Raw genomic sequence first — 14,180 nt, 5'->3', positions numbered from 1 at the left:
ACTGCAGAGCCATCACTTGTGAAGCTTGACAGAAAATAATGAGAAACACTAAATCTTTTATAAGGTCAACACTCGCCTTAGCCGAGCAGCTGTCAAACAAGAAAAGAATTTAGCGCCGGAGCCACGAAACTTCCATCGGCTCATTAAGCCCAACAGGGCCCGGGCCTGGCGTGGCAGAGGAGACGCGGGGCCTTCCGTTTTGTGTCAGTAATTTGCGGCGGAGGAGGCAAGAAGAAACAGCCCGCGCCAAAGGGGCCTGGGGGGCGGCTGGGGAATCGTCAGTGCGCCGGGAGCGGCCTCGGCTCCTAATTGGAAGCATTGGGCATTATCAACGGAGGATTTGCCTCAGTTCCCTGACAGCTAGTGGGCCCAAAATGATCGCCCACTTGTCAGTGTAAAAGACCATTAAAAACAAACCATTTTGATTTAATTGGAGGCAGTGCACGGTGGGGCCAGGTGAGGATGCTGGGCAGCCCGGCTCACCCAAGCTGCCGCCCCTCTCCCTGGGCGAGGGGACTGGGGTGGGGGTGCCGGGGTGGGAGGGTGCGTTCCAGACTTTTCGCCTTTCAAAACCTGTCTGAGGAAGGAGTGGCTGCATGAGATGGAACAAGGCTTCACAGGAGCATCCAGGGCTGTTTTCATTGGGGTTGTCAGCCAGCCCCGTGACAAGCAGAGCTGCCAGGAAAAGGGGGGGGTCTCCCCTTTTCTTCTCGGAGCCCAGGTGATGGGAGTCTGCTTGGGCTATTCTTCTGGGGGTGGCCGGCTGGAGGGGCTCAGCCTGGAAATGGGCAGTGGGCTATTCCAGAAGGATGCTCCGCCTGCCCACCCCCCTCAGATATACCGGTGGGCCCTCATCTGCAGTGGACAGTGGAAGCCCTTAGTTTAATTGGCTTCTTTTGTTTTCAACTCGAGCCAGCGCTAAGGAGGGAGTTAGTGAAGGAGCCTGTGGACAGAGCGCTGTCAAGGAGTCTTTGTGAACCGGGCGGGCCCGGGAGACTTGGGTGCTGAGGCGGCCTGGCCGAGAACATTCCGCATCGTCTCGGAAAGAGAAGGCCACCGGCTGCCAAGGCTAACCTAAGCTGCGCCGGGCTCTCCCCTCCCGGCGGGCGCCCTCCGCGCACCAGCGCATCCGTCCGGGATGCCCTGGAGTCGGAGCGCAGACTCCTCGACGCCGGGGACGGTGTGTTTTCCATGTTGATACGCGGTATCCTGAACGCGGCGGGCACTTGATAAATATTAATTGGCGCCTGCCAGATCTCAGAGAGGTCTATATATTTGTATATTAATCTCCGCCGCGTCCCCCCAAGCGGCGATCTCATCTGCCGCCTACCGCTTTCCCATCAAGACGACACGCGGAAGCACGCGGAGCCCGAGGGCGGCGTCGGGAGGGCGAGGGGGAGGCGCCGGCCGATCCCTTCGTAAACTTCCGCGGCTCATTTTGCTGAAGGATCAAGCTGGGCGGAGACACGGGATCCCTGGCGAGCCTCACATTCCAGAGCTTCACATTTTGCTGCGGAATTTAGACAATGGGGATTCCTTAATTACTTTCTCTGGAAGTTTACCTGACAGTCTCCCCCAGGTAGCACAAGGTGCTTATTCAGGCGCACCGTTCCTCGGTTGACAGAGTCTTTGATTTTGTGCTCGGTTGCAAATTAAGTCCTTTGCTGAGCCGTCCAGGCAGGGCCCGTCAGTGCCTTATCGCTTATTCATATTGGCTGCGGAACAGCTCCTGAGTTACTGCGTAGGGAGCAGGGGACCTCCTCAGATGTGCGGTGTCCATGGCCCGTTCGGGCGGGGCGCCCTGTGCCGAGGTCTGGTGTCGTGTTTCCCCTTGTCTCTTACTGGAATAATGAGCAGGAAGGCCTTTCCCTGTATATTTTAAGAAGGAACAGATTCTTTCTATGCTTGGCGAGGCTGACCCTGACGAGTCACAGGTAGGAATGGTAGAGTTAAGAGTCTTCAAGGAAGACATCAGCCAGGATGTTGGTGCCACAGTCCAGACACTGTTCGGGGGAAGTGCCAACAGACAGGGGATCTTCCTCAACTGTTAGGGTCACCCCGTGGACATTCAGCAAATCCTGGCTAGTGGGTGGACGGATGGATAGATGGGTGGGCAGATAGATGGGTAGGCGGATGGATAGGTTAGGAGCCTAGGATAAGGCAACAGAGCCCTTAGAAATGCCTCGAAGATTCAAGCATCCTAAGATCCTTTTTTTTTGTTTTTGTTTTGTCTTTTCTAGGGCTGCACCCTTGGTGTATGGAGGCTCCCAGGCTAGGGGGTCTAATTGGAGCTGTAGCTGCTGGCCTACGCCAGAGCCACAGCAATGTGGGATCCGAGCCGTGTCTGTGACCTACACCACAGCTCACAGCAATGCCAGATCCTTAACCCACTGAGCAAGGCCAGGGATCGAACCCGAAACCTCACGGTTCCCGGTCGGATTTGTTAACCACTGCGCCAGGATGGAACTAACTCCCTAAGATCCTTAAAGCTCCTCTCCATCACCTTTGCTCTGTTAAATCTCTAAGTAGAAGAGGGCTTTTATTTCCTTCAATATCTGTACCAACACGTTGGTTGAAGAATGGGTAGAAAGGCAGTTCGAGCTGACAAATCCCCGAGACTGTGGGCAAAAGGAGAGAATGCACACGGGGTGGCAGAGGTCACGGCATCTGGGCATGGGGACTGTCACTGCCACACGGGGGTCCCAGCTTCCAGCATGGGAAACTCTGCCCCGAGGAGCCATCGAGTGAGTGCCTGGACATCAGTGACAAGACGGTGTCTGGCTTCGGGTGTGTGCAGGGCTGTCACTTATTAGGGGAAGCGGATGGCTCCGTGGGCTCCGGAAGGAGAAACACACCCAAGAGGTGGGAGGTAGGAGAGAGGAGGGGGGAGACTTCCGCTGAACTTGAGACAGAAGCTGCTGTGGACTGAATTGTGTCCCTTTAAATGCATCTGTGAAGCCCTGCTCGCCCCGCATGTGACGGTGTTTGGAGGGGGGCCTTTGGGAGTAGTGAGGTTTAGCTGAGGTCCTGAGGGCGGGTCCCTCATGATGGGACTTGGTGCCCTTTTAAGAAGAGACACGGGAAAGCTTCCTTTCTCTCTCTGCCATGCGAGGTCACAGCGAGAAGGTGGGTGGCCGTCTGTACGCCAGGAAGAGAGCCTGCCCAGATCTGGCACCTTGATCTCCAACTTCCAGCCTCCAGAACCAAGAGAAATAAATGTCCGTTGCTGAAGCCACCCAGTCTATGGTATCTTGTTACTGTACTCTGAGCAGATTAAGACAGGACTTCATAGTCCTCGGGGCTGCTTGACAGTCGACAGCCTGCCTCCACCGGGATATTTTGTCTTGAAGCCCCAGCCCGCTTTGTGTCAGACCCAGGAAGGGGCACCACCTGCCTCCATGAACGTGGGCTTTAAACACACCTGTGTAGGAGGAGTTGACCTTGACCCAGGGAGCTGGGGAGCTGCTTGCTCCTAGAGAGCCGTTCCTCTGGAGGAGCTGCTGCCAAAGCCCCACCCTGCCCGGAGATGGGACCGCGCCAGGACCCTCCCCTGGCGGGGCTCCTGCCCAGCTGCCCTTGATTCTGTCATTATCCCCACTTGGCAGATACAGAGGCAGGCTTGGACCTGGAGCATCCGTGTGCGGTCCGGGCCCACGGGCCCAGCCCTCCTGCCCTCTCCATCTCTGCCCCCGGGCTTCAGTTACAGCAAGCCTGAACCCCTGCCCCCCCATCAATGGCCCCTCGCCTCTTTAGCCTTGGGGCCAAGCTGCGGTTTAAAAGACGCTCAGGGGTTTTGTCAAGGTCCAAAGGCTATCAGGGCAGTGGGAAGTTTTGTTTACTGCACGGGCTTAAATCAGCCGGAGCAGGGCTGGCCACGACCCTCTGGACACCTATAAACACCCGAGTTCCTGACTGCCCTTCTCTTTCCTTCCCGGGTCCCGCGTTTAGCCCCACTGGCCTCTGACCTTGGTTGCAGGGCCTTAGTATTTATCGGCTCTTCCGGGGCCTGGGGCCTGGGGCCTGGAGGCAGCCAGCGGAGAGCTCAGCGCCTTCCCACCACGTGTTAACTGTGACCCTGGGGCACGTGACTTGAAGCCTCCAAGCTCTGGTTTCTCATCTCTGAGACACTGTGACTTATCTCTGCCACGTAGGCTTAGTGCGAGGGTCGGCATGGGATGAGACCGTCCATTGAAGCGCCTAGCCCGGCACGTAAGAGGCGCTCAGGGCGTGTGAGCTCTTGGTGCCGGTGTTGAGCTGCTGTCTGGAAACACTCTTCCCTCTGCACCTCCAGCCGGTGGACTCGGGTCCAAGCACCCACCTCGTGTGCCCTGCTGGGGCATCATCCCCCAGGCCCTCTTTGAGGAGAGGAAGGAAAGAAGCCAGAAAAGCATCCCTATCATCTTACTTCCTCCTGGATGTGTACGTTCTCTGCTGCCCGTGAACTTCGCAATCCGAGGGAAACCAGGAAGGCTGTGCTTGCTGCGTAAGGCTTGTGGCTGTGGGGGTACCAGCCCCCGGGTTCAGCTCGCCTGCGCTTTTGACCAACCCCAGTTTGATTGAACCTGAGTTTATGCGAGTAGATTGTCTGATGTTGTTTATCTCGGAGACCCTGCTGCTGGCCGCGTGCCAGGCAGCTTGGACCCCGTCACTCCCGCAGCCTTGGTGCCTGGTGACAGAGGCTGACAGGTGGGCATGTGTGGAGGTGAGGAACTCGGGTGAGACACGGGAAGTCATTCCAAGAGGTGGCAGGCGTTCACCCGAACTCCCTCTCAAGCCCAGGAGATTTGCTTTAGATCATTGAAGATTTATTCTCTTGGGGACGCGAGGGAAGAAGAAATCGGGGACCTCGGAAGTCCCATCAGCTCCCAAACTCAACATGAGATTCAAGCTCCCTCCAGAGATTAGAAATATCTGCCTGATGTCAAAACAGGCTGTCTTAGTCTATTTTCTGGTTGATTTTCAACATGAAATTTGAAGTATTTCTGCACCCAGTGGGGGAGAAGTGCTTTCTGGATTAAACTGAAAATTCCCAGGTGAGAAGATTAAGGGGACAGGCAGGCTTAGGGGTGGGGGGGAATGGCCCTAAGTTGCAGCTTACAAATGCCAGCTCCCACGGTCCCGTGATGCCTGCCACCTCCCTCCCTGACCCGGGTCCCCCCTCCACCCACGGCTCGAGATGTCTCCAACTGTTCCAGAAACTTTGCCTTTATGTCCCTGCTCCAACCCCTTTCCTCTTGTCCCTGCCCCCAGAGTTTCAGCTCTGGCCATTTGTGACTCGCCAAGATTTGAGCAGCCACATCACCTCGTGAGCAGGTGCCTAAAAAATCTGTCTCTCCAAGGTGCCGGATTATGCAAAACCAATTAAGCCCCTGCTTGTATCCCTTCAGCGAGTCAGCCCCTCTGCATACTGATCTGATTTATAATGGGGGGGGTGGAATCTGTATTTAGGAAGAAATGTCAAGTGTGTCAGGGCCTCTGAATCACTCTCTCTATTGTCCCGTGTTGCGTGTGACACATCCCAGCCGTATTCGCAAAGCCCTACACGGCAACCTGGCGTGATTCTTATTCCGATGCAATGGAGCGACAGGATTCTTAAAATACATCCCGGGTGCAGGGACCTTGGGCTGGCATGGAACATTCAGGATCTGCTCTTTGTGGGTCTGAAAGCAGTGACGTTGGGGCTTGAGCGCCCCATGTAGAGAACGGTCCGTCTTTAACCAAACAGGCCCAGTGGAGAGGGGATGGCAGCCTTGGCTGGACAGAGCCCGCTCTGGGGGTTTAACAGAGAGTTAACTTTCCAGCCAGCTATGATTTGTAAGAGAGCTTAAAGGTGGGAAAGAAAATCCTTTTCTTAGATTCAGCAGCTTTCACTAATCAGCTGCATCTCTGGGTGTCACGGCTTGGCTGACTGCTGATTTTTTTTTTTTTCCCTTCCTGCCGCCTCCTGTGCTATTAGGGAGCCAGGGGCCCAGGAGACCCGAGGCAGGGTTAGTCTTCCACAAAGAGAGAAGTCTGATCCCAGCGTTCAGAGCACAAGAGCTTGTAAATCAAACTGTTAGCTTAATAGCTTGGGCCATTATTCTAAAGCAGTGGGGCTGAAACCAAAAGCCAAATGAAAATACAGTCAATTTGTTCATACTTTAGTGACTGAATGACTATGTAATGTCAGTGGGTATCCGGGGCTGTCGGGGAAAGATGAGAGCTGTTGAGGAGAGGCGGTGTGTTGGGGTTGAAGTGGAGACTCTGAGATGCTCGGGCAAACCCCTCTCTAAGGTGGGTCTTGGATCTCCAATTATAACATGGATTCGGCCAGAGAGATCCAGACTCCGCAAGTCAGCGCCTTCACGGTCGGCCGAGTGCTAGCCTTTGACCTTCACGCCGATGGGAGAAAAGGGGAAGCTGGCTTGGCCAGCAGCCTGGGGAGCACCCTGGGAGCTAGCGAGAGGAACGGGGCTGGAAGGGGCCTGAGAGCTGGGATGGCTGTAGAGCCTCCAGCCTTTCAAAACTTTTTTTTTTAAAGTAGTGCTTCTACCACTGCAGCCGGGGCTCAATCCCTAGTCTGGTCACTCAGATCCTACATTAAGCTGCCGCATGTGGTGGCCAAAAAAAATGATTATTCAAGTGTCCTCGAGTACAGACTAAAGTCAATATTTTCAGTGGCTGCATCGTATTTCACAATGTTGTGTATTCTCTCTCATATCTGTGTAAGATCTCCCAACACTTAAGCCCTTGCTTGGCTGGTGGCACCCAGCCTGTCACCACTGTCAGTGCTACCATAAATATTGGGGGCACCCACCCCTTTGTCTTTGGGCTGTTATCACTGGCAGTCTTTTTATAAAGGGAATAAACAGTCTGTTTTTCTGGACTTAATACCACGAGACCATAGACTATGTGGCTCTGATTGGGTCACTTTTCAGAGCAGAAGGGGTGCTGTTAATAATTCTTCCTCCCACTTGGCCCAGAGGAGGGGGTCCTGGGCAGGCCGGTGTGTCTGGTTCCCATCCGGGAGCACCCACAAAAGGGAGGAGCACAGGGTGGGCCAGCCCAGGCTCCCACTGTGCTGATGGGGTTCTCGTTATGGGGGTCACCCTCATCCCCAAACTCGGGGGTCGTCGTCCACCTCGATCCTTGCCTGTCCCCAGCAGCCCCACATCAGCATGCGGTCTGCACGGAGAACAGGTGTGACCCAGAGGCGCTCGGGGACAAGGCTTGTGAATGAATGAATGAGTGAGTGAGTGAGTGAGTGATGCCAGCACCATCCTCATGGCAGCCGCCGTGTGTTGCTAAGGTCAGCCACTCTGCACATATCCTCATCACATCCTCCTTGCAGCAGCACCCCCCCAACACACACACACAGGGGAGCATTTTTTGGAAGAGGAAACAGGCCAGTGATGCTTGGGCAGTTGGGCCAAGTGACAGGTCAGGAGTGGCAGGGTCACCACGTGACCCAGGTCTGGCTGACCCTGGCATTGTGCACACACAGACACACCGTGCCCCCCCTTCCCTACTGGCCCCCAGCACCTCAGGCAGAGGGTAGAGAGAGCCTGGCCACCAGGCACAGAAGGTGTGGGCCCCAAGCCCAGCCGTCCCCCCACTCAGGGGCCAGGCAGTGGGCTCACGTCCTGCCCCTAAACGGGACCCTGTCCTAGTGCACTCCAGCTTTGGGGTCTGCGACCTCCACGACCCCCGTGCCTCCCCCCACTGGCTCCTTGGCCAGTGAATTCGGATCACGAAACTTTGGGTTGGAAGAGACCCTCAAGAAGTGGTGCTTCCCCCTCATTTTCAGGCGGGGAAACTGAGGCCCACCCAGGGAGGGGCAGCCGCCGGCCCATGACCAACATCCTGGCAGAAAGACCGCTCCCCGGCTGCCAGCCGACCCTCGCTCTGGGCACTGGCCCTTGAGTGACCATGGCTGGGGGCACTGACACGGTGCGGCCGGACAGGGGCCCCCCGCGGGGCATTTCCGTCCCATCCCTCCGTCCCTCCTGGGCTCAGACCCGAGGTGCCCCGCGCCGCGCTGGGTTGGAAGCGACGGCAAGCCAGCTCGCTCCTCGCTGACCCGGCCCAGGAGCGCCCGCGCCCTGCCTGCTGCTTTTCCGTGTGAAAGGTGTTTAATTATTTCTGACAGAGTTCAGCGCCGACATCTGTTCGCGAGCAGGGAGAGTCCATTTAGGTTATCCATCACCGTGACAGGTTCCACTTTTTTGGAAGTGCTTTTTCCTTTCATAATGGGGCCGGGTGGGGAGGTGGGGGCGGGTATCGGCACAGACACGAGGCACAAAGACCCTCGGGGGCCTTGACAGAGGCAGCCCCGCCTCGGGCAGAGGGGCTCTGGCCCCGGCCGGCTGCGTCTTGTCCCCAGCAGTGGCTGCCAGGATTGGAGGGCACCGGGCCGAGGGGGTTCCATCGGGTCTGGGAAAGGCTTTTAAATTCTCCCGTCACCCTGGGCTGCACTGGCCCTTCATTCATTCATTCACGCCTTTGTTCCTTCTTGCCACAGCCGCTACTGGCCGGCCACCTGCTGGGTACCGGGCCCAGTGCTGGGCTCCAGGGACACGGCGGGGACACGACAGGCATGTCCTGCGGGCTCACACTTTGCAGGGGCTGGTGGATGTTGAACAAACAGTTGCCCACTTCCTCAGTGAACCACAGTGTGGCTCAGTGCCTCGGAGGGGCGCAAGGGAGCCGTTTGGTAGTGAAGAGGGGACCTGCCGGGGTGGGGCCGGGAGGTGAGGGATGGTGTCCAGGGGCAGGGAGAGGGGGCCCTGGATTAGGCAGGCACCCGCTTCTCCCAGGACAAGTTCCCTGACCTCTCTGAGCCTCAGTTTCCACATCAGTAGAATGGGGCATCCTATCTGTGAGCGAATGCATGTCGGGGACCTGGCACCCAGTCGGAGCTCCATCAATACCTTTTGGTGGTGGTATTTCCCCACCGGGAGGGCACTGGGCGGTGCTGCGGAGGGGGCAGCACTCTGGGGCCTCTGCTGGCCGGGCTGTCCTGGCGGAGCCCAGGGCCCACCTCTGCTCTGAGATTCCCACAGCTGAACTTCCAGAATCCTGTGAACACGCCGAGCAAAGATGAAGAAGAGCCTATAAACCCCGGGGCTTGTGTTTTTATTCTATTTCCCATTCTCTTTTTTCCCTTTTATTGTCTGTTTTGGCGATATGCGGCATGTGGAAGTTCTGGGGCCAGGGATCGAATCTGAGCTGCAGCTGTGATCATAACCCTCTGTGTTGAGCTGGGGATCAAACTGGCAAAGCCAGAGAGACAGGCCGGATCATTAACCCGCTGGAAAAGCATCTCATTCGTCCTTAGACGTGACGGATGGTGCCTTTGAGCCGGGGCCCTGTGGACAGCCCAGCCGCTTGCAGGTCGAGGAAGACGCAAACCCTCTGAGCCTCTCCTCAGACCAGCTCCGGTGAGGCCACACGCACGAAGCTGTACACGTCAAGGACTTAGCATGAACAAAAAGGCTGGCATCACAGGGGGGCGACAGCGTGCCAAACAGGTGTTTTCTCACAAGAGAGTCCAAAGACCAGAAGAGGCCTGTGCTCAGCCGAGTCAAGTCCCCTCGATTGGAAATAGAAATTCGTTTGTTTCTGTACTTGCACTTCTCCAGGCCAGGCTGTGCGATCCCTGCGTGAGAAGCAGGCTCGCCCGACATGGGAATCTGTGACCCCCGGCTCTGGGTGGGGGTTGTTGGTGTGGAGGGGGGTCCTTCCTTGCTCCGGTAGGGGGTCAGGGGAAGACCCCCCTGAGCTTTGTCCATTGCCTTGGAAGCTACTGGTAGGTTCTAAATCACAGCTGAGGAAGTTCTCATTGTGGCGCAGCGGAGATGAGTCCGACTAGTGTCCATGAGGATGCGGGTTCGATCCCTGGCTGCACTCAGTGTGTCCGGGATCCAGCGCTGCCCTGAGCTGCGGTGTAGGTTGCGGAGGGGTCTTGTGCCTGTGGAGCCATGGTCCCCTCCCTTCCTCAGCAGGGTCCCCGGGATGCTTGCACCCACACCCCACTCCCCATGGACATCGAGGGCAGGAAGATCAGAGAGGAAAGAGCAGAGGAGGAAAGGCAGCCAAAGGAGGAGCCAGGCAGCAGGCTGCTGAGACAGAGAAGAGGGAGCAGGGATGTGGTTAAAAAGGCAGGAGGTGGGCGAGGCGGAGAAGCCAGAGGTGAGCGGTGCTGCCCAGGCGGGATGCAGGGGCCGTAAGGGGGCAGCGGTGCCCTGACTACCCCGCCCCCGCACACGGCGCCTGGTCCTGCTCGCATGTGTGGGGACAGCGAGGGCTGATGGGCGGCGGGGCAAATGGTCACTGACATATGCTGATGGAGGCCACTTGGGCAGGACATGAGAGCCGCATCAAGGGAGGCAGCGGGCTTCTCTGGCAGCCTGTTCGATTGCATTAGGCTCAGGGAGGCACTGGCCCCTTCATTGTCTAAATTGCAGTTTAACTCAACCCAGCAGCCGGGACCGGGATGCGGCTTTGTGCGGCTGTCCTCCGGAGCCAGGCCTGTCCCTGACAGCCCCCAGGGAGGCTCCCTGTGCCCGAGCTGGGCGTCCACTGCCCCCACCGTCCTGAAGCACGGCTGATCAAACCCCGTACATGTCCGAATGGACACCGGGTCGGTCTGAGGCTGGAGCATGGTGGGTGCATATCAGCCCACAGCAAACAGCTGTTCCATCTCCCCAGAGACACCAGCCAGTGGGAGGTTCAGTGCTGGAGGTGCAGGGCCGCCTGGCACCCCAGGTCCCCAGTGTAGGATGTGCCATGACTGCATGGCCCAGACAGCGCCTGCCCCATGGACCTGCACCCAGGCTTCATGGTCAGTCAGCCCGGCTTCAGCCCCAGACTGCCCTCACCAGCGTTCTCCACGTTCCCTGGCTGTGAAATGAGGGTGATGGCAGCAGCGCCCCACTTCCATGAGTGGAAAGAGTCGATGAAGCAGAGCTCCGTGCTGGCCCGCAGGGAGGGCTCAAAAATGTCAGCTATTGCTATGGCTATTATTACTACTGTTGCTGTTGTTGTTATGCTAGTCATTGGGAAGAAGCCCACAGAACTCCTCTGTCTCGAGGACAGGTAAAGACCAGGCCCGGTGAGTGGCGTCCCCCTGGGACGGGGGCAGTCGGAGGCGAGACTGACCTTCTGGAAGTGAGGCATGTGCCAGAGGGCGTCCAGTCTCACGGGGGGTTTGTACTTCCGCAGCTGACTGCTCCGGGTCTCATACAGCGGCCCGAGGGTCACCTGCAGGCGGAGAAATGCGGAGGCGGGGTGGGTACCAGCTTCCCACAGAAGCTGGACCTACAAGCAAGGGACTCAAGGGCTTGGGATTCCTGGGTGGCAGACCTGTGGGTCACTGTCCTCCAGGCTGATTTCTTGTCACCTGCGCCCCTGGCCCTGCCCGTGACCACGGCTGAGTGGATTTGGTGGTGGGACCACAGGATGCTGAGAGCCTATTGTTCTGGTTTCCGGTTTGGCTCTAGACCCAGGGTTCTGGCCCGCAGCTGCCTCGAGGGCGGGGGGGGGGGGGGTGTCCCAATCTTTGCCACCTCCCTGCAGCTACACAGCCCTGGTGGTTACAATGGATGCCACCGAGTTTGAGTGAAGAATGACGGGCGTTCCCATTGTGGCTCAGTGGGTAAGAACCCAATATAGTGTCCGTGAGGATACAGGTTTGATCCCTGGCCTCACTCATTGGGTTAAGGATCTAGTGTTGCCGTGAGCTGTGGTGTAGGTCGAAGATGTGGCTCAGATCTGGTATTGCTGTGGCTGTGGTGTAGGCCAGCAGCCGCAGTTCTGATTTGACTCCTAGCTTGGGAAATTTCATAGGTCGCAGACACAGTCCTAAAAAAAAAAGAAGAAGAAGAAGAAAAAAGAAAGAATGAATGATGGATCTTTGCCTTTTCTCAGGAGCAGGTCCTTCCCGGCCCTCCCCTGGAAGAGGAAGGAAGACTCTTTTGGGGGAGGAATTTAGGGGCTCCGTTCAGCACCGCTGAGATCCCTGTGGGAGGGATTTTGAAGCACAGAGGAAACCCGTCACCTCCTTAGCTGCATGCCCTGTGCCCATGAACAGATGCCGGCAAGCCTAGTGTCCCCTCCAAATTCGTGTGTTGATGCCCCAACCCCTGATGTGACCCACTTATAGATGGGCCTTTAAGGAAGTGATGGGGTATCATGAGGTCATCGTATGCGGCTGTAGGACAGGTGTCCTTCCAAGAAGAGAAAGAGACACCAGGGATGTCCATACAGAAAAGGCCACGTGAGGACAGTGAGAAGGCAGCCGTCCACGGCCACAGAGAGAGGCCTCCAGAGAAACCAACTCTGCCGGCACCTTGATCTTGGTTTTCCAGCCTCCAGAACTGGAAGAAAATATATTTCTGGGTTTTTCTGTTTGCTTGTCTGTTTGAATTTTTATGGCCAAACCCTCAGCATATGGAAGTTCCTGGGCCAGAGATGCGGGCCAGGGATCGAACCCAAACCTCAGCAACAACACGAGTGGCTGCAGTCAGATTCTTTACCCACTGTGTCACAGAGGGAACTCCAGATTTCTGGGGTTTAAAAAAAAAAAAAAAATATATATATATATATATATATATATAAGAGTGTAATTCTTTTTTATTTTATCTTAGAATTTGTTTTATTTATTTTTTCTTTTTTTCTTTTTTAGCTGCACCTACACCATGTGATACCTCCCAGGCCAGGGATACAATCCGAGCTGCAGCTGCAACCTAGAGATGCCGCAGAGACAACACTGGATCCTTAACCCACTGTGCCACAGTGAGAACTCCTAGCATTTATTTATTTTGGGGCTGCACCTGCGACATGTGGACATTTCCAGGCCAGGGATCGAACCTGCACCACAGCAGTGACAATGCCAGATTCTTAACCCACTGAGCCACTAGGGAACTCCGATTTCTATTGTTTAAGCCACCCAGTCCGTTGGACCTGGTTATGGTCACCCCAGCAGACTCACACAGGGTCCTGGGCCTCCAACCTCAGGATCAGCCCGGGAGGGGCCCTGGACTCTGCATTTTCAAAGTGTGTCAGGGACTTGCATGCACAGTCAGATCTCAGCCCCTGGCTATGATCTCTTTGTCAAAATTCAAAGTTCCCTGGGGGAATTAAGAAGTAAACAGGGGTGTCCCGTTTATACCTAGACTTCAGCATAGAGAGCTGGGGCGCCACCCCCGAGTGGATGAGCTGGATTCCTCCCCAGGTGACCCAGGGGGGTGGGCCCCTGCAGAAGGGGGCGTGAGAGAGCCTCACGGGACAGATGGTGCAGTTGACAAATAAGAGCTGACCCGAATTTATCCGAAGACACCACCCCAGTGAATCCCTTGTATTGATTTATTTTGTTAATCAGTTATATTCCTGTGATCGAATGTGTCTGGAGAACTCACAAGCCCTCTGGATCTAGAAAGCCCCCTCTGCTTTCGAAAAGAGCTTTGAAACTTTATCTCTGAACCAGAGCAGAGACGCTGCCCAGCCACGGGCTAATGAGCCGGGCTCCAGGATCGGAGGAACGCAGGCAAGTCTTGTCACCTTTCCAAGCCTCAGTTCTTGCTGGGGAAACGCGGTACCGGCGCCTGACAAACAGGTTTGTGGACGATGTGCTGAGTTAGCTTTGAGCCGGGTGTCTGGCCCAAGACGATGGCTCCGCTAATGGAAGCCGTTAGCAAGAATTTCACCCGGGGTCATCAATGTCCAAAAATCCAGCACATCCTTAGTTGCTGAAGAGACAGGCTTCCCCTTGGATGGTGGCAATGTGACCTCGTAAACCAGCTGTCTCATCACCCCAACAATTGTTTATCAGCCCCTCAGCCTTGGGTGGGGCTGAGTGTTTACAGCCGTTTGATAGATAACACAGGAGCCAGGGAGCATCTTGGGACAGGACAGAACGCTGGCGTGGGCTGGACAAGTGTTTTCTGAGTGCCTGCTGGGCCCTCTTTGAATCTGACCCCCTTTTCTGCCCAATGAGGTAATTGAGACCCCATCAAAGTGGTGATTCACTCAAACTCACACCCCTAGGCTGACACCAGTCCCCAACCAGTACTCGAGGTGGAATCACTCCCAGTGTTTGCTTTTGGGGTGTTTGGCTGGAAAAGGAGGGATACTGACTGTGAGACTGTCACTAGATTCAGATGATGTGTCCTTGGAGGCTTGGTATTCTGTGGACCTGCAAG

The 14,180-nt window shown here is 56.2% G+C and overlaps 1 protein-coding gene across 1 annotated transcript in view; it reads right to left on the bottom strand.

Annotated features, from left to right (window-relative positions):
- Positions 1–14,180, bottom strand: part of CFAP77 (cilia and flagella associated protein 77) — a 145,741-nt gene that overhangs the window by 14,971 nt on the left and 116,590 nt on the right. The window contains exon 6 of the mRNA XM_021085476.1: positions 11,140–11,241. Within this exon, the coding sequence (XP_020941135.1) occupies positions 11,140–11,241 (102 nt within the window). The remainder of the gene's footprint in view (positions 1–11,139; positions 11,242–14,180) is intronic.

The sequence above is a fragment of the Sus scrofa genome, chromosome 1 (assembly GCF_000003025.6).
Source record: "Sus scrofa isolate TJ Tabasco breed Duroc chromosome 1, Sscrofa11.1, whole genome shotgun sequence".
In the NCBI taxonomy this organism is placed as follows: domain Eukaryota; kingdom Metazoa; phylum Chordata; class Mammalia; order Artiodactyla; family Suidae; genus Sus; species Sus scrofa.
Note: the sequence above shows the minus strand (reverse complement) of the source record. Positions and strands in the feature narration are given on the sequence as shown.